This window comes from Cladophialophora bantiana (assembly GCF_000835475.1).
Source record: "Cladophialophora bantiana CBS 173.52 unplaced genomic scaffold supercont1.8, whole genome shotgun sequence".
NCBI lineage: Eukaryota > Fungi > Ascomycota > Eurotiomycetes > Chaetothyriales > Herpotrichiellaceae > Cladophialophora > Cladophialophora bantiana.
In genome coordinates this window covers 839,108-858,006 of record NW_015971582.1, presented here as the reverse complement: position 1 = coordinate 858,006, position 18,899 = coordinate 839,108, and the positions used below count along the sequence as shown (strand labels likewise).

The 18,899-nt window shown below is 51.5% G+C and overlaps 6 protein-coding genes across 6 annotated transcripts; 3 read left to right on the top strand and 3 right to left on the bottom strand.

Annotated features, from left to right (window-relative positions):
• Positions 1-62: 62 nt before the first annotated feature.
• Positions 63-5,816, bottom strand: Z519_05960 (uncharacterized protein; the record flags this gene model as incomplete). Its single annotated transcript, XM_016763700.1, has 4 exons — positions 63-3,306; positions 3,402-5,059; positions 5,149-5,301; positions 5,355-5,816. 4 exons carry the CDS (start codon positions 5,814-5,816, stop codon positions 63-65), a joined length of 5,517 nt encoding a protein of 1,838 aa, XP_016620024.1.
• An 806-nt stretch (positions 5,817-6,622) lies between these two features.
• Z519_05959 (formyltetrahydrofolate deformylase) lies at positions 6,623-7,567 on the top strand (the record flags this gene model as incomplete). Its single annotated transcript, XM_016763699.1, has 2 exons — positions 6,623-6,943; positions 7,043-7,567. The coding sequence occupies 2 exons, from the start codon at positions 6,623-6,625 to the stop codon at positions 7,565-7,567; spliced, it is 846 nt and encodes a 281-aa protein (XP_016620023.1).
• Positions 7,568-8,318: 751 nt separating this feature from the next.
• Positions 8,319-9,572, top strand: Z519_05958 (agmatinase; the record flags this gene model as incomplete). The annotated part of the gene is made up of 1 exon (XM_016763698.1): positions 8,319-9,572. One exon carries the CDS (start codon positions 8,319-8,321, stop codon positions 9,570-9,572), a length of 1,254 nt encoding a protein of 417 aa, XP_016620022.1.
• An 816-nt stretch (positions 9,573-10,388) lies between these two features.
• Z519_05957 (uncharacterized protein) lies at positions 10,389-11,792 on the bottom strand (the record flags this gene model as incomplete). The annotated part of the gene is made up of 2 exons (XM_016763697.1): positions 10,389-11,482; positions 11,567-11,792. 2 exons carry the CDS (start codon positions 11,790-11,792, stop codon positions 10,389-10,391), a joined length of 1,320 nt encoding a protein of 439 aa, XP_016620021.1.
• Positions 11,793-14,419: 2,627 nt separating this feature from the next.
• Positions 14,420-15,838, top strand: Z519_05956 (uncharacterized protein; the record flags this gene model as incomplete). Its single annotated transcript, XM_016763696.1, has 3 exons — positions 14,420-14,704; positions 14,762-15,123; positions 15,247-15,838. 3 exons carry the CDS (start codon positions 14,420-14,422, stop codon positions 15,836-15,838), a joined length of 1,239 nt encoding a protein of 412 aa, XP_016620020.1.
• Positions 15,839-16,618: 780 nt separating this feature from the next.
• Z519_05955 (uncharacterized protein) lies at positions 16,619-18,840 on the bottom strand (the record flags this gene model as incomplete). The annotated part of the gene is made up of 2 exons (XM_016763695.1): positions 16,619-18,530; positions 18,602-18,840. 2 exons carry the CDS (start codon positions 18,838-18,840, stop codon positions 16,619-16,621), a joined length of 2,151 nt encoding a protein of 716 aa, XP_016620019.1.
• Between the last annotated feature and the right edge of the window lie 59 nt (positions 18,841-18,899).

The following is an 18,899-nucleotide window of genomic DNA, read 5'->3' as shown; positions in this document are numbered from 1 at the left end:
TCGAATCTTATAGGTTCTCCAATAATTGCTCCGCCAACCAATCGTTCGGCGGGCTCGAAACCTCATCGGTCCTTCACAGGAAGGACCATCTGCATCTGCATCTCATCAAGGTCACTCGCATCGCTTCCACGACGCCGGTAGTGGCTCTCGATGTCCTTGCCGTCCTCACCCATCGTCTCTCCAGCCTCGGTCGTCCTCCAGACCATCTCATCCCACTTTGTGAAATCCATCGCCTGAGCTAGATACTGCGCCACTTCGTCTTGCCTGTCATCTGCTTCAACGGTGTCTTGAGAGTGCCGCCAACGCCTCAACCCTCTTGCGTTCACTCCAGATCTTTCCCGCTGATTGTTTTCATTCTGTTTCTGCTGCTGCATTGCCAGACGCTTCGCTACTTCGTTGGCATCATGGAGTGCCACTAACTTCCGCTTCGCCGGATATTTGGTCATGAGGGAATTAATGAGGCGGTACATGCGCCATTGCTGGCTGCGTCCGGCGGCCTCTGCGACTTCTGCCTTGCCCGAGTCGGACCCGAGATTTGCCGCAAATTCCTGAGCAGGAATGTCCTTAACGCTTCGCTCCTTGGTGGTGTCTAGCTTTGGGGGATAGTCGATTTGATGTCGTAGATAGCTGGTGGTCGCCACATCAGATACAGTCATTCCTGTGGCATTCTCCCAGTACAACAATCCGGGTCTATATTCCACGATGAATTTTACCAGTTCTTGGTGGCCTTTTCGTACGACTGAATGCAATGGATAGTCCCCTGCCCCATCCATCTTCTCGAGGTCTTTACCGCCTGAAAGGGAGAGGATGAGCTTGAGACTTTCTTCCCATCCTGTAGCCGCGAAGACGCGCCCCACAAAAACTGCTAGAGGCGTGGTACCTGTGGATTCAACACTGCTACATCGTTCAAGTAGCAATGGTGCAATGATGTTTTCATCCAGTATTTTCAAGATGGATCCAAGTAAGGCAGGGTTGTGTGTCGGAACAGTGTCGAGAACTGTATGAAGAATGTTGCGCCCCACATTGTCTTTAGTGGCTTGATTTGCGCCCGCTGCAATCAATTTCTTCGCTGCATAGTATCTTTTGACTTCGAAAGCAAGATGGAGCGGTGTTTTTCCATCAGTAGAGCGAACCTCGAGTGCATGGGGCATCTTTTCAAGCAGGAAGTCAAAGCATGGCTGAGTTCCGTCCTGCATCGGGGCCGACAACACTCCAATATGCAGTGCGAGCTCATTTCGTGTCGACAGCCACGCATCAAGTGTCCCTCGAATGCCTCCTTTCGTATGCGCCAATGCTTGAATGCGTTTGTCCTCCTTGAAGGACCGGGCGAACTCGAGGTACTGATGCAAGGGCTCATCTGACAAGAAATATTCGGTAGTTTTCAGGTTGCCCTCGACCGTGGCAGCTAGAAGAGGAACACCCACATCAGATTCGACCTGTTGGGTGCGGTAACCTCTGCGGCCGGCTTCAGCCCAATCTTGACGCTTTTTGCCGTAAACGCTGAGTCCCTGGTAGTACTGGGGCTTCTCGTCAAGCTTGATTCCTGATTTTTGGAACACTTTTTGAAGAGGAAATCCAAAGCCGGTGGACTTGATCATCTCACCTATCATCTCAACCCTACCAAGGTGGAGGGCCAGGTCGAAATCGGTCTTGGCGATGGCGATTACGTTCAGACTGTCACCACCATCTCCTTCCTGGTTTGCGAGGCTGTTGCCAATCTTGATGATGAATTTCAAAAGAGCCATATTGTCGGTAAAAATGGCATATCGAATCAGAGAACAACGATTAAGCTGGCACGTGGTTTCAAAGGCCGAATGAAACCACTTCCAAGACTGATTTGAGTAACCATAACCGACAAAAACACCTCGTCCATGGACGCCCCCAAAGGCATGCCTAACTTGTCGCTCATCCACGCCTTTTTCGAGCGCACGCGCGCTCAAGCAATTCCAGGAGACCATGGCGGCCGGTGAGACTCTCGATTTGACATTGTCGGCCATTGCAGCAATGTCGTCTACTGTGAAGGTTTCATCGACAAGTTCAGCAACAACTCTCACCCGAGTGTCCTGCTCCGTGCCATCACTATCATAACTGTTTTCGCTGTCTGTGTCGTAGTGTCCGTCAGTGTCGAGGACATAGCGGTATCGACCTGACTGGTTCTTCGTGTTCGGCTGGTACTGGATTTTAGCAATTTCGACAATCAGTTGTGCCAGCTCGTAATGGCCGCGAAAAGAAGCAACTGAGAACGGACTGAATCCACGAAGATCCATGACTGCGACTTGTAGCGGATGGGGGCCAGTCAGACAAAGTGATTTGACAGTTTCGGAGTCGCCCTTCCAAGCTGCTTCGAACAATTCGATGTACTTGACCTCCTTCTCTGGGGTCAGGTCTGGCACCTTAAAAGATATCTTCGTGGCGTATGGTTCACAATCCGAAACCTTTGAAATAAAATGGCTTTTGGGAAATTGGTCTTCGCTATGGGCCCTCGGGTACAAGTCGAAGAATGACTTAGCACCCTTGTCGGCCAGCTTGTGTTCAAGATCACGCAGCTTCGCAATGGTGGCGTTGACGGCGGCATCCTTCTCCTCCTTCCCAACTTCTGAGCCTCGCATCCAAGCTCGCAGTTCTTTGTTGTATTCCCTCATTTGAAACCGTTGGATCGACTTTGCACTCTGGAGGTCGTGGAAAGCAGTCCAGTAACGATAAGACCCTTCTTCAAGGCCGGTGAGGTATTCGTCATCTGCTTTCAGCGTGGGAGGCTTCTCCAAGTTCTGAACCATGGGGGATAAGGATTTCTCTAGTGACGAGATGCGGTCTCGGACGAGATCCAACAAGGACTTGGCGTCCACGCTGAAGGCAGAACATGGACGTTCCAGATATTTGTATGCGCCAGTAGTCAACGTATTGACATCCTCGCCCCTCTCGATTAGTTGACTGACCAAGTCCACCATTTCATTCTGGAGGGCAAGAATGATAGGCTGTTCGACACATTTCTGGAAAATTTTCTTCACTTCTGATGGATCATCCGAGGCTTTGTCGAAGCGGCGTTTGTATGCTTGCGCAAAGGACTCGAGGTCGATGTGTGGTTTAACACCCATTTGGATCAGATGCTCAAGAAGTTCAGGTTTCCCAGTGCGGATAGCAGTTAGCAAGGGTGTCTCGATGGTTGGCTGGCTCCAATACCCAGAGACGACGATGAAATTGACGGCCTTGGCAAAGCTCGATGTATCAGCGGAGTGCATTGTCTGCAATATAAGTGTCTTTGCGCTGTTAACCGCATAGTGGAGAGCGGAGATGAAATTCATATCGCTGTGAATCTCTGTCAGCCACTACCGACCTTGGCGGAATCTGTGACAATAATCCGCCGCAAAAGAAATATGGTTTCAAGGAGAAGGGAAACTCACGCCTGCGTGAATGACGCCCCGAGCGCAAGAAGACCTTTGACAGTTTCGTTGGCTTGCTGCAATGGAAGCTCCAAGGCCAGACAGATTGTCAGGATCGCAGCCTTTGCGTGCTTTGTGTTGTATTCATCCACAATCTTGACAGGAAGCAGGACGTCGGCGCCGTAATTGTCAATGAGAACTTTCACCACATCCATATGTCCCCCAAGGATAGCAAGGTGAAGAGGCGAGAGTGGACTATCCCAAGCAAGAACATCAACATCGTAGACATCTGGTCCATCCTTGTCTTCAGAGTCTTGAGCTTCGGAGATGCCGCCCACTTTCACAAAAGACCCCTCGGTCATGGCATCCTCTTCCCCGTCCTCGAAAGCTTCAGAGTCGAATGAATCATTGTCGCTGAGGTCACTTGCATTGTCGTGACTTTCTTGTGAGTTGTCGGCAGCAGCTCTTCGTGCTTCTCTTCGTGCATCCTCCTTGAGCGCCTCTTGTTCCTCGTTCGCGTTACTCTTATCAAGAATATCCTTGATAATCTGCACCTCTCCACGGTGAGCAGCAAGATGCAAAGCGGTCATACCATTATACATTCTAGAGACAAGACGAGCACCGTGATCGATCAGACATTGGACAATCTCAGGAGTGGAGCACATGACCGCAAGATGTAAAGGAGTGCGACCAACGTGATCCCGACGATTGACGTCGACAGCTTCTAGTGCAGAGAACCAGTCTCTGACGGCATCGATATCGAGGTCGACTATTGCTTGACACAGTCTCGTAGTATTGCCGATATACGCCATTTCCGTCCAGTCTTTGTCCGTAATCGGATTAAAGCTGCCAATGGCCTGTCTGCCTGGATCATCTTTGAGAAATGTAATATCTCCAGATATGTGGATCTTGCTCTCTTCCTCAAGCGCAGCGAAGTCCTCGTCGGTGGTAGCTTCCGGGCAATACCCACAGCAGTCATGAAGAACGTCGTTGACAGAACCAAAGAAGGCCGGATGGCGATGCAGCTTGGTCTTTCTGTCCTTGGGTTTGTTCCATTCAGCATTGAGGAGTAAGTCCTTTGTGAATAGAAGCTTCTCAACTCTTTTGGCGTTGTATTTGGGGCCATATGGGATAGTAACAGTGTGGTAATTGGAGACATCGTCCTCTTCTGCCCATTCAGCCACGTCATCTGGTTGAGCGTCTTTAACATTTCCCGGAAGTTCACGGCGAAATCGAGCATTCCATGGCAATGGGGGACGTCCTCGTTCTGCTCGACGTTGTGCGAGGTATGCGTCTCTGTCATTGGGATGTGGCAACTTTTCAAGAACCAGTAGCCTCGCTAAACCCTGTACCCTTGAGAAAGACCTCTCAAAGATAGTTGGATCAATTCGACTGCGGTCGATACCGGGGAAAAACACCTCGAAGCCGCGATGAGAGTATTTAGACAGCCGATTCTCGTAAGATGGAGATCTTCTGGTGAGGTCAATTGTGTTCACCTGAGTCATGAAGGCCGCTAGCGCTCTAGGAGACGCCCACACCTGCTGACCATCGTAGGCCACACATGAACAATCAACGTCGAAGCCGGTGAGGATCTCAGAAATGCTCTTGTACAGGCGGAGCACAATTTGGACATGACGGGTTGGGTATTCTGATACAATGGTGATGGCATTCTTCGTACGCTGTTTTTCGGTTAATATCGCACATGCTCCAGACGATTAAGCTTTCAAGGATGCCCAAGGACACCGAAAAAAGTATTCAGGGAGCTTACAATGGTTGTTGTTTCGGCCAGGATGCTATCCCGGATCTTGGTCTCGATTTGTCTGATCTTCTCAATAGCTTGTTCCTCGTTCAGGCCGTAGAGGAAAAGATCGACATCTGAAGCAGGCGCCAGCTTTTCATGGTAATAAGCTCGAAGTGCTCGCTAATGGCATGTTAGAACGTAAGGAGCAAAAAGACTCGTGGCTGGTGGTTTACCTTGGACTCATTGTGAGGAGCATCGACCGGCAGCAAAGAGGTGACAACAGCGCTTCCTGCACACACCACATTATCCCAATCTAGGTCGACCAGTGAAGACTCGGAGAAAAGGTTGAAATTGGTCCTGAACTCTTTCAAGGTCTGAGTGGTGGCAGGAGAACCGTCTTTTCTGCGAGCCTCCTGTGGGAGAGTCAACAGGTATTTGTCTTTCTCAGCGTCAGATTCCTTTGTGAGCTCTCTTGCTCGAATGGTAACGGGAGCATCCTTGAACACAGGTACCAGGTGGTTTGCGCGTGCTGCTGGGTGGTCAGGTTGCTGGGCGTAGATCTCCCTCAGTTTGCTTTCAAAGGCCTTGAAGGGTTCAACCGCTTCAGCGACGCCGGTCTGGGTTCTGGGCTTCTTGTCGACATAGCCAACGAAGTCAGAGACGGGGACTGGGAGATGGGGAAGCTCCATGGCCATTGCACCTAAGCTAGGCGTGAAGCTAGGCGTGAATTGGGATGGGGGCGAAAACGAAGGACGGAAAACGAGGAGGGAATGAATCAGCACCAGGTGAACAGAGACGATTGCAGAACCAAGCTTTGTGTAATTGACCCGCCAAAGCAATAGACAGAGGACAAAGAGGATTGATGGAGGACATTCATCTCACTGGAGGTGAAGGTGATGGTCATATATTGAAAACACGGAGTGAGTTCAGTTTCGGTCGGGTTAGGAACGCGTAGCCACACGCGCACAACACGTGAGATGAAGGCGCAGGCTCCGGTAGCAGCCTGACCAAGTTTCACCTGTAATAGGCGCCAGATCCGCATTGAATCCCGCGAGGATGGGATTCTTCCATCTTGGCCTTCACAATCAAGAATTTCCTCGAGATAGAAGCAGCAAAGTCTCCAGAAGTGGAGATGGGATGCCTAGCTGCGCCTAGTTGCTGCGGCAGATCAAGCCAGATCAAGGCCAGATCAATTGAGCAACATGGGCATATGCTTCACCGTACTCTGCCGCAACTCCGGATACGGCATAGCAAATACCTCGTAAGCGCACTTTGATATTCGCAAATTTTTTTAGACTGCTCCCGTCACGCGAGCAGGGAAAAACACACAAAAAGGTTGAGGCAGATGCTTGCCATCCTAAGCGGAACAAGACTAGCAAGTTGGAGACAGCTACCACGAAAACTCTTGGGGGTACAGTTTGCCCCAGAGACATCCAGACTGCTGGCCCTGACCAAATCTCCGTTTTCGACTCTAATTCAGGACTGTTCCATTCTCGCAAAGATGGCCAACGACCACATTCTAACTCTTTCATGCCCCGATAAACCGGGCATAATTCATGCCGTAACAGGGATCTTCGCTAGGAACAAACTCAACATCCTCGACTTGCAACAGTTCAGCGACCGCACTTCGGAGAAGTTCTTTATGAGAGTCCATTTCGGACCAGCCGACGACACAAACTTTTTAAGACCCTCGTTCGATGAGTTAGCAAACGACATCAAGATGGACTACGAGCTCCGTCCCGTGGCTGAGAAACCCAAAGTCTTGATCATGGTCTCCAAGATCGGCTACTGCCTAAACGACCTCCTTTTTCGCCAGAAGACAGTGAGCGCCATTCCCTTTGAAAGATTTTTCTGTACCTCTTTGGATGGGTCGTGGTTATGAGACTGTCAATGTTGGTATAAGTCTAACAAGTATCTACAGGGGCAGTTGGCTATCGACGTGCCGTTGATCGTGTCGAATCACCCGGATTTCGAACCGCTAGCCAAGAGTTATAACATTGCGTTCCATCATCTGCCTGTTAGCAAGGATACCAAGTCCGAGCAGGAAGCTCGCATCCTAGAGCTCATCAAAGAACACAACATCGATTTGGTAGTGCTGGCGCGGTACATGCAAGTCCTCTCACCGACCCTCTGTGAAGCCATGTCCGGCAAGATCATAAACATCCATCACAGCTTCTTACCCTCCTTCAAGGGTGCTAAGCCTTACCACCAGGCCTTTGAAAGAGGCGTCAAGATCATCGGCGCCACGGCACATTTTGTTACTGCTGATCTGGATGAGGGGCCGATCATTGAACAGAGAGTCACAAGAGTTGATCATAGTATGACGCCAAAGGAACTCATCGACGAAGGGAGCAACGTGGAGAGTCAAGTTTTGGCTGCGGCGGTCAAGTGGTGGTCGGAGAAAAGAGTATTTTTGAACGGGCATAAAACGGTAGTGTTCAACTAAGGTCAGGATCCAGTTCCACCCGAACTCCTTCCCAACCCTTGACGGCATTTCTGGCACCTGAGAGCCTTCGAGCGGCCAATATATGTCGCTTGGGCTATCGCCAATTTCGATACGGTAAGATAAAAGTTAAACATGGAATAAATGGCATTCCTTCTGGCTTTGCCCTCGATCTCATTTGCGTCAGAAGTAATCGGATTTGTCCACCTCATATACTACCCTGATCTTTTCTATGCAAATTATCCTCCGTACATCCTTGTATGTTTTGCAGCTCACATGCAGCGAGACTAGCAACGGACAGGCCCATCCGACCTAGACTGGCCGTTCTCCATACAACAGTACTTCAGCTCCACAGGGATTCTCGCCTCGTGCATCAGCGTGGGGAACGGAGATGCCAGCTGCATCCACTGGCGCGTGGCCGATTCGTATCAAGGACTTGTCCGTCTATGAAGAATGCATGCTTCTGCGAGGGACCACAGGTATTGACAGAGTTTTTCCCGCGAGATTAATGTGTGTTCTGGACATAAAGACCGGCCTGGCGGTGCTGTGGCGCGGTGGGAGGAGACGGTTTGTTCAACTCCAGCTAACAAGTCTACGGACGGAGTATGCACCAGGAAGACCTATCTCGACAACGCAGCTTGTCAAGGACGGTAACATCCTCATAAGAAGAAACAGCACCCTGGATTGCGAAAGAAAAGGCACGAACGAGAGAAGCGGCCGCTAAGATCGACGAAGCACAACGCTGGCAACAACAATGGCGAAAAGACTCGCCCTTACTCTCGTGCATTTTGGTCTTCTCATCTCCCTTGTATATGCCCATTCCCATTCGAACCTCCATTCACATGATGCTCCTGGTGCCTCCTCGGAGGAAGCACCACTCTCCTTCTCCGTTGGTCCCAACTACCCCTATCCCCTCGAGGACCTCGACAAAGATCTGCCCTTCTCTCAACCAGTCACCTTCGCACACTTACCGTGGCAGCGGTGCTTTTCCTCCCTTCACGCATCAGCCCTAGACATTGCTATAGTAGGTTTTCCCTACGACACATCGACATCCTACCGGCCTGGGGCGCGCTTTGGGCCCAGGGGCATTCGGGCCGCGAGCTCCAGAGAAAAGAAAGGAAGGAGCTACAACACTGTATGGAGCATTGACCCATTGACGGAAGGAGGGTTGAACATCGTGGACTGCGGAGACATCCCCCTCACGCCGTTTGACGCCAAGCATGCATTTCGACAGATGGAGCAGGGTTACCGTCAGATCTTGTTTCACAACACCTCCACGGCATCAGTAACGTCGTCGTTGGGAGGGAGAACATGGAACCATCCCCGCGTCCTCTCTCTGGGAGGCGACCACTCGATCGTTCTCCCGATCCTGCGCTCGCTCAAGGAAATCTACGGCCCGATTTCCGTCATTCACCTCGACTCCCACCTGGACACCTGGGACCCCTATGCTGGCTACACCGGGATCGTGTCGGAACAGAGCGCAATCACGCACGGGACATTCTTCTGGCACGCCGCGAGGGAGGGGTGCATCGCCAAGGGTAGCAGCGTGCACGGCGGGCTGAGAACCAAACTATTCTCGCCCAAGGACTACGTCACGGACAAGGAAGTGGTGGGCTTTGAGATCATCGAGGCGCACGAGATCGACGACGACCCCAGGGGCATGCAGGGGATAGCCGACAGGGTGCGCGGCATTGTCGGGACAGACAGGCCCGTCTATCTCAGCATCGACATCGACGTCTTGGACCCCAGCATCGCCCCCGCGACAGGCACGCCCGAGTCCGGAGGCTGGACGACCCGCGAGGTCAAAAGATTCATCAAGGGCCTCGAAGGCGTGAGGCTGGTTGGTGCGGACGTCGTCGAGGTGAGTCCGCCATATGACACGGCGGCAGAAGTCACCAGTGTGGCCGCCAGTGATCTGTTGGTCGACATATTGGCCTTGATGGTCAAGGATTCGGTAGGGAAATTGGAGACGGGCAACGCCGCCCAAGGGGTAAAGGATGAGTTATAAATGAGGTTCTATGCTTGTGGCTTCGACGAAATATAGTCTTCAGAGTACAGCCGAGCATGACAACAGGATCGTGCCTCGATATGCGAAAGTCAAAGGAAAGCTTTGGGGGAAAGGTGGTGGAAAGGTAGATTGAATAGGGCGGTCCTCGTAAATAATAGCATGGGAAAAACTCAAGTGCTTCCATTTTACAACATCGCTGCCACGAAGCAACGACGTGGCTTTTGGACGCCCTTGCGCGATTTGACTGCTGGAAAACAGACAATCGCTCGTAGTAGGAACGCCCTCCATGCATTTCTCGGATTCTGTATCTCAACGATAGCCAGTTCGCCGGGGGTATCATGAAACTCATCCCCATGCCCATCCCATCCGCATTCCGATTCGTATCCCGGTGGCGACAGACCACGGGCCTTTTTTCACCGCAGACAATATACTTGAGCGTAACGCCGTTCGGTAACAGCCTTGTCGAACCACGACCTAAATCCTCACAGTGCATCGTTAATCTCATCGACCTTTACAGATAACCTCCGCCGCGCTGCAACACCACGGCCCGAGACGCAGGGTTTGCCACATGACGAGGGATGGCACGATTCCACTTCTCAGGCTCACCAAGATCTCATCCATTTCCTCTTCTGAGGAGTTGGCTCGGAAGTGCTCGAGTCTTTGTATTGAAGCCCTCTTGAAAGATTCCTGGCGATCACCAGCCAAACCTTGCGTATCGTCGATGGAAGACTCTCGCGTTTCCTTTGGCTCGTAACGGTCATCTACCTCCATCGCTTCTAATGTCTCTTGTCCCTGCTTTCGAGGTTGCTGTGTGACCTACACACGAATAGCCAGACAATCGGCAAGAACAGAATCCAGCCCTGCTCTGTCTTGTGGCCCAGCGCCTTCCCAGCCATAGTTATCGGTACTGTCGACATCCATACTATCATCGACTAGGTTAACATGTCCATTCGTCGTCGTCGTCGTCGCCGCCGCACTCGCCGCTTGCTCTTGCTCCGTGAGCCACTGATCATGATCATAACCGGCCGAAGCATTGTTCACGGTGTATCCAATACAAGGCATTGCATTCCAAGGTAAAGGACCGACCCGAGCGGTGAGTTGCAGATCCGCCATGCCGATGGGACGTCTTGCATATGCGACCTGCGCTTCAGTCGGTAACAAGTCATCATCACGAGTCTTGTTGAGCCTCCCAGCCTTGACTTCCTCCTCCTCGCGGTCGATTTTCCTCTTGTAGGAGCTCGTTAAGATGCCTCCGCCCGCGCTGTGCTCGTATCTTGGGCCATTGGGCCGTGTTCGATTCATGACCTCAGCCAGCACGCCTTTGAGATACGTCTCCGCTGCAATTCCCACTAGTTCAGCGCATTGTATTGAGCAACCTTGCGCGATGGACTCTTCATAACAAATGGGGACAATCCGAGAATGTATCGCCGTTGTATCCGGAAACTCGAGTGTCTCTGAGAAAAGTGGCTGTAGATATCTTTTCCTAATCTCCAAATCCCAGTTCGTCTTCGTCAGTCCTCCTGCGATTGCGCTTGGAGCAGCCTCTGGTGCTTTAATCCTTCCCGCGAGATAAAGGTCTTCATAGGGGTTCCTCCGAGCTGCCGCCTCCTCATCTGCCTTGTCATTCGCAGCTCCTTTGATGCGTCGTCGGTCACGGGCGGGCAGTGCCATTACTTCGGCTTTCAGTCGCTGTTCGCTTGCATCGCCCGTGGCAGCAGGTTTCGTGCCCGACGTCAGCGCAGACTTGTCTGTCGTTGCGCTGACCCATGCTGCTAGTCCAGGTTCAGGAGGGTCTTTGCCGGTATTACAGAGTATAGCGAGTATTAAAGAGTTGTGGGCATGTTCCGTTTGAGGAGTCGCATAAATGAAGACATCGCATAGGTCGCCGAACTCTCGCGCGTTCAGTTCACCTGTCGCTCAGAAGTCAGCCTCGCCGTCCTATTTCCCAGGGTTACTACGAGGAGGGGGCATCAGAGCATCGAAGCTCGGTTTACCTCGTATAAACCTTGTTATAGCATCGAAATATGTGTCCCAGTTGTGGCCAATTAGTGATTTTAGTTCGGTATACAGAGGTTCGAGATCGACCCGAGGATAGCTTTGAGCGGCTTTTTGTGGTTTCGACGTAGAGCCCGGAGGAGCCTTTAGTGTGCTCGTCGTCGAAGTGAGAGTATCCGATCGTGTAAGAGCGGCGGGGTTGAAGGTCTCGTCGAATGTCGCCATGTTGGGCGAAAGAACACGCTGGGAGTTTAAGGGGCGCGCATGCGCAGCGCTGCACAGATGAAGGCTTTGTCCATGCAGGAGACCAGTGCGTTTCTCGGTTCAACACGGGGTCATGTCATTGATGGCGGGAAGACAAAGGAGGTTGTTGGACTTTTGTCGCAGTTTCGTGAGGGAGAGTTTGCGGAGCAGTGACATGGCGGCCAAAGACGAGGCCTGGGAGCCCAATCCGCGCTTGCCCGCGCCGCTTTTAACCGCCGCTCCCCTCTAGAAAGCATTCACCTTTTGAAACTTACCTACGATGTATTACTTACCCTGTATTTCCCTTCTACTCTGTACCCATCTACTACTTACCTAGGTACGTAGTGCCTGCGCCCGTCTTTTTTCTGCTTAATAATTACTTCTACTCTGCATGAACTCACTGGCCTCGGACGCCGTATTAGACATACGCGCAAACCCCCCGGGACAAATACATGATCCTATCACTCCTCTCTAGGAACAACTAATCAACATAAGCGTATTGGACTTGGAAGACAGTGTGTCTACAGGCAATACCAACTAGAAACAGCCGAGCCAAATGTCTGGGGCTTCCAAAATATCGACAAAATCATCCAAAGCGACCCGATCAGTAGAGTGCCAAAAACATCCACCTAAGGTCTAAACCACACACTTCAACAGATTAGAACTCGATCTTCCCGGAAATACATCTAGTGCTACTGCTGAAGCAAACCGAAACTGATGGGCTGATTGTGCTCAGGGATGGCGCTGTCGTCCAACAGCATGATAAACCGGATCAACACCAAAACACCCGTTCACGCAATATTTTGGATAACAAAACCGATCGCCGGTCTTCTCTGTGGCCTACTCGAGAAGTAGAGCAAATTCAACATGAGTATTCTCATGATACGTCGCGGTGGTCAGAGAATTTTCATACCCCCGTCACGGTTTGACAGTGGCTGGCAACCTGGGTATGCGATCGGACACCAGCCACGATGATGCGTCGCTCGAACATCGTATAGCCACAGCCTTATGTAGTCTCCGACACTAGATAAACAGCCAACAGATCTGCAGACTTACATTACCACAATTGGGTCTTCGCTGTCCAGCCATATTGATGGGCTGAACGGGCCACTGTGCGCGACATTGCTCGTCTTGATCATGTCATCCACTGAGGTGGTCAGGACATTAGCCCCTAGAATTGGATCAACCACATTCTCCATAATGGATCTCGGACCGCTTTTGCTGCTGGTTAATACGACAATACCAGTGAATATGAACGAATTTTCAAGGCTCCCCGCGTACCGTTCTAGCCAGGTTACTGACCTAAATATAGCCATATGTTGATTGCCTCCGGGACTAACGGGCAGACTCTACTTAGGATTACAAGGGCAGCGCTGTGATCCCCAAGACGAGCTCACATCCTAAAAGGACAGATAGGGGAAGATTCGCCGTCTTGCTATACAGGCTTTCAAGGAGTTTACAAGGACCATAGAGGCGGAAGATCGGCAACTGTGTAGTGACACAAGGCATTTGGTTGAGGAGGCGACCTTGCCGCAAAGCGTTATTACTCCTAGTTAACCGATTGCTTCGTGCAAATGGACATCCAACAGAAACGGTTTGGTTGAACGGTTTGTGATATTTCTTGTCCGCGAAGCTAACTTGCGAAGTTTGAATTTCAACTATTCGTTAGCCATTGGAGGGATGCTGTCTCTGCGGCGCAAATCTCCAGAGCTTGAATTTTCCACCAGTGCTAAATTCGAACACTCACCAAGAGTGTGAGACACACCTAGACGGTGAACTAGGGTCGCCCCGTATAAAATAGATACTTCAGACACATTTGCACGGGACAATGCAAGACGTGCCGCTGTCGCGACCATGCGATCATTCAATTAGATACCATTGTTATTAGGCGCACTGGCAGCAATGAGTTTGAGCCCCCAAGCGCCTGTACAGAGCAGTATACTTCCAGACAATGTCTCGTCCCATGGCAATTCCTGGTGGGCGGACTTGGTGACCCACAACCCAGTGGGTCACACCTCGACCCTTCTTACTCCACCCGGTCCACCAATATCAAGGAATAGCGGCTGGGCGGAAAGGCTGGCGAGGCTTAGCGCCTATGCCTATTTTAATCTACTGTATCTACACTATTGCTTTTTATAATCTCAGGCAGGGTCATACAGGGATACAAATAGAGTAGCGCCGATAGACGAGTGCATACAAAGCACACTACTACCTAAAACAAGGGCGTGCCGGTGATTTCTACCGCAGCCAGGAAAGCACACGCGGCTTTACCCAGCAGTTGAAAGTTTTCTCGCTTATCCTGTTTGGGCTAATGCCGTGTAAGTTCTGGCCCAGTGTTGAACCTCTCAAGAGTTTCGCTTCTTTTCGCTTAGGAAATGTGTGCTATCGAAGTCTTCTAGCTATGTCGTCTAATCTGGCTACGTGAACAGCAGCCACACGACCCTTCGGTGGAGGATGCCAGATGTCGGGCTGTGCTGTAACGCTGGGCGGCTCTTAACTCGATCTAAAGTCTTCACTCTTTGGGTAGGCTGAGATCCTTGATGTATCTGTGAATCAGTTTCCTTCATCACTCATCATTCCGTTCACTCGGCCATCAATATTAAGCTGCCATGGTGGAAAATCAAAGCCGCAAAGAGCCTCGATATCAGGCGCTCCATAACGGGCGTCAAGCCAGAACTCTGCTCGGTTACCACCCATTCTTCGAAGAAGAGCATACAGGGCCCGATCCACAGGTTTCAGACTGGAAACGCAAGGCCTTCAGGGCCGCCATTGATCTAGTCCTAGCCGTCGTACCTTTGCTCTTCGTCGTTTTTGGAATCCTCGCGTGGAGGAACGACGGTCGGCACGCCGACCCCGGCTCTGTTGCTGTTCGCCTCGTCCTCAGCGCCAAATATGTTTGCTTGTCCTTCTAGATACGAACGGCTCCTGCGGACTTGCTGAGCACACTACAGGGCCCAACCGTTTTTCCAATCATGTTCACGGCGCTCATCGAGTCGGCCATGAAAGCCTTTGCTACGTGGAGGATTCAACGCGGCACGACGCTCCGAAACGTCGAGCAGATGATGGGGAGCCACATTATTTCTGGAGCTTTCATCACCCAGGCCGAAGTTCGAGCTGCCAACACAGTCGCATTCCTCATTGCGCTTCTCTGGACCATGTCGCCGTTTGGGAGCCAGGCCTCGCTTTGGGTGGTTTCGATTGGTGCCAACCTTTCAACCAGTGCCTCGGGCCTGGCGGTGATGGATACATTCGTTGGATACACGTATTCGTATGCCGAAGCCTGGGCGGAAGCCGAGATGCTAGTCGGCCCTCCGTTTGTCGCGTTAAAGTTGTCCTGCAATGCAAGCACTTGCTCTCCCACATCCGTTCGTCGCTCTCTTCAGCCACACCCGTGACCGGAATTGGATCGTGATTGATGGGACTGATATTACCCAAGGCCTTCTCCAAGTTCTTTGGACCCTTTCCATGGCACCGGTGTTGCCGGAATGAGCTCTCCCCTGCTATTATTCATGGCGGACCCATTGAAGCCTATCGGCTATCTCAGCACTGATATATACCATTCAGGAAGAAGTGCCTTTGAGCTTCGCATGGCTCAGATTCTGAACTCTCTGCTTATCATAGGGACCCAACCGCAGAAAGTCACCGGACAGTCCAGCACTATTTCCGGTCTCAGTCCAAGTGTCATCGCCACGACAAATTTTGAGCAGGATGTCGTGTACTGCCATAGACTATGGTTGGTCGTGCTGCTTGTGGCGTCCCTAACGACCTTTCTAGTGGCCCTCGCGGCTGCTGGCTTGCGCATTGTCACCACGGTGCCCGACGTGTTGGGCTCCCTAATTATTGTCATGCTAGACAACCGAATTCGTAGCGTTGTGGGCCGGTCGACGTGGAGTGCGAGTGAATGGGCCGGGATGTTGGGTGGTGTGAGGGTGCGGCTTGGAGATATTTCCAATATTTCCTCGTCCCAACAGGTTAAGCAGGTGGCAGTGACTGCTTCAATGACAGATAAGGATATTCGCAGAGGTTGAAGAGAGTAGACAAGGCCTTGGGAAGATTACGTAGATAGGATATACTACCATCAATCATTACGGTCGTCCTGTTGGCCGTCCTATCTGAGTATATAGTCCTAGCAACGCTGCGAACAACTAGCACTAGGGCTCCATGAACTCACCAGATCGCTTGAGACACAAAATAGTGGTGGCAGGAGTTGCGGGCAATTACATTGGGATCATTAGACCACAGGATTGTAGACAGAAACAATATGCTGTCCTGAAAATCGCCTCATTTTGGTTGGTGAACAAACCATCCTTTCCTGCTCCCATGGGTCAAACTCGTTTGCGCACGATCCTGTAGATTCATGCACACGCCGACAGCACTGGAGGCTTCATCAATCAAGCCCGAAAACACGGCCTCATTATAGAGCGCGGGAGGCGCCGAGAGCTGTTTAGCGAGAGCCCAGAGGTCGGGGGAGTAAGTCGTGGTAATAGAAGGACGGCACGACCAATGTTCGAGCCTCCTCCAAGGAGTTTGCCAGCCCGCTATCACGGACATCGACAATGAGATCCTCAATGATTTTATTAGAGAGCTTGCCATCCGGGTCCATGACTGAGTTCACATGTATCAGTTCAATTCTGGAAGTCAGGTCGAAGATATACATTGAAAACAACTCTTGTGCGCAAAGCCTGGGGAGATGAATCCCACCGTCGACCGCAAAGGCTAGCCTCTGGGGATTGGTGTTGCTCGAGGGTGCTGACCTACCGGCTAATGTCAGAAATTCTGTTCCTATCAGCTAATACGTCGTCAATGACTTACAAATGGTTGACAGAGGGTTCGACGGCGAATCGGCGTCCAAAACTTAATGCAGGATCAAATAGCTTGCCTCTCCACTCTGCCCAGTGATAATCGCGAGGGACTTCCGATAGAGGAGTACGCAACCAATCTTGAATCAGGCCGGACCTTTTCACTTCTGTCCCAAATGCATCCACTACACGTGCAAAGGGGAATTGCGGCTTGTAATTGACGCCGGCCCTTCGCTTGACGATACGGCAATGCCAGAGGCATAGGATGGCCGAGTAAGAGTCCTTTACTCTCCGTATATGGCCGTCTCGATCGGCCGGGACGGCGTACCAGTAGTTAGGAAGTGTGTTCGGGTCGATGGTGAATGTTGACCTCAAGATGAGATGTTTGCTTCTACGCACGTACGTAGCGAGTTGCCAACTTCTGGTTCGTTCCACGTTCTTGAAAGTCAAACGTGGCCATCTGCCAGAGGACATGGTCTCCAGTTTTCGAAATACGTCCTCGGCGGCAGTGGCGACGCGTTCTCCCCAGATCGTACAGTCTTCCTCCCACTCTGTGAAATACCCTAATTCCACTCTGGTTCGCACCAGGCGCTCCTCCCAGTGCTTGAGCTGGGCCTCGTTATGGCTATCTGGGTCCTTGAGCTCTGGGTCGGCAGAACTGGACGAAAATGATTCAGCATCTGCTTCAATATCGTTTGTCTGGCTTGGATTCCCTGTCGCCGTGTTAGGGTTATTCCCTGCCGTCGTGTTAGGATTGGATATCTCAAGCTGGATGCTTGTGGAAAGACCCCAACCGTAATTCATGTATTCCGGTTTGATCTGGCCGGTGGCTGGTGCATTGACCTTGGGGACCCAAGGGCAAGTCCAGCTCCCTGGTCTCAACTTGGTTTGTAGTTTCACCCTGCATATAGCGAAGGTTGCATCAGAAATTTCATATTTTGACAAGAGCTTCTCGCAGCGAGGGTCATCCAAGAGATTACGTCGAAGCCAGGCGCGTATAACAATCATAGCCATTGTGGCAACGAGCTGAGCGATGGTGGCCCCCCAGTGTAATGTTCGAAGGCCGATGAACTGCACAATAAAGCCAGTGGAGGCTGAGAGTGTTCCGACCAGAGTGAAAGTGCGATGTCTCCTTACTCGCATAGTGTCGGGTAAGCGTCGCGACATAGATATGGTCGGGTCTCCATCCTTGTTGTGAATGAGATATCCATCGAAATTCTGGGAACCAGCCGTACACGATCTTTGAATACGCATGACACTAAACCTTTCGGGATTCCGGGCGGGCACGGCGTGTAGCTCAGCAGTCACATCCTCGACTACATGGCCACATAGAAGTATTCCAAAGAAAAGGAGTCCTGCTCCACCGACAGCACAAGGGAAGCCGTATCTGGGTGGAGGTCTGTTTGCTCTGCCCACCTTCCAGTGATAGGTAGTTAGAGTCCACACAGTAACAACAGCAAGTTGCAAAATGAGCGCAAGGACTGCGGCAGCCCAAACTCTTTTCCATACTCTCATCCCTATTCCGCCCTTTCCGGTGTATACATCTCGGTCGATATTCAGTGTCAAATTTGGGGCTGAAGTGCTGGAGGCGATCATCAGTTTGGATAGGGATCCGTTATCTTTGATGGTTCCCCCTAGTATATTGCCGCCACCCCCGGTACGGGTGATGTTATATCTCGTTCTCGGGTGTAGCGTCGTCGAGGTAGCGTCGGTGCTTGAGGTAGCTTTGGCAAGATCCATCCATTCCTCCTTTCCCGCACATGCTGGCTGCCCAGACATAGGCGTTACGTATCTAATGATCTCCTTGATGGGCGCCTGACCAGCGACTCGAACGATTTGGTTCCCACTCCACAACTCACAGACTTCTGCTGAAGTGGAAGAGAGGACTTCGACCTCGGCGCTCGCTCTGCTTTCTCGAGCTCTTATGCAGGGTAGTCGTTCTGTTAGAAAACCTCTTATTTCGTAATACAGAGACAGGATCCTTAGGCTTACCTTCCGATAATAGCTTTCAGCCAGTTGGCCCCGGCCACACGGATAGCACTGACCATGATCGTAGGAATCCCTATGGGGGCAACTGCAAGCGCAATGTTGTCGTACCAGCCGGTGGACAAGGCTAGAAACTGTTTTGTGGGCAAATCCCCGAATAGGGCAAGGAGGAAGCCCAAGTCAGAGATCAAATAGTTTGCAAAGCTGTCAACGTCGAAGCCCGCTGCGGTGGTCGAGGACGCCATTGTCGAGGTACGCCGCTCTGTTGGTCTAACATGACACACAAGGCTTTGACAAAGGAGCT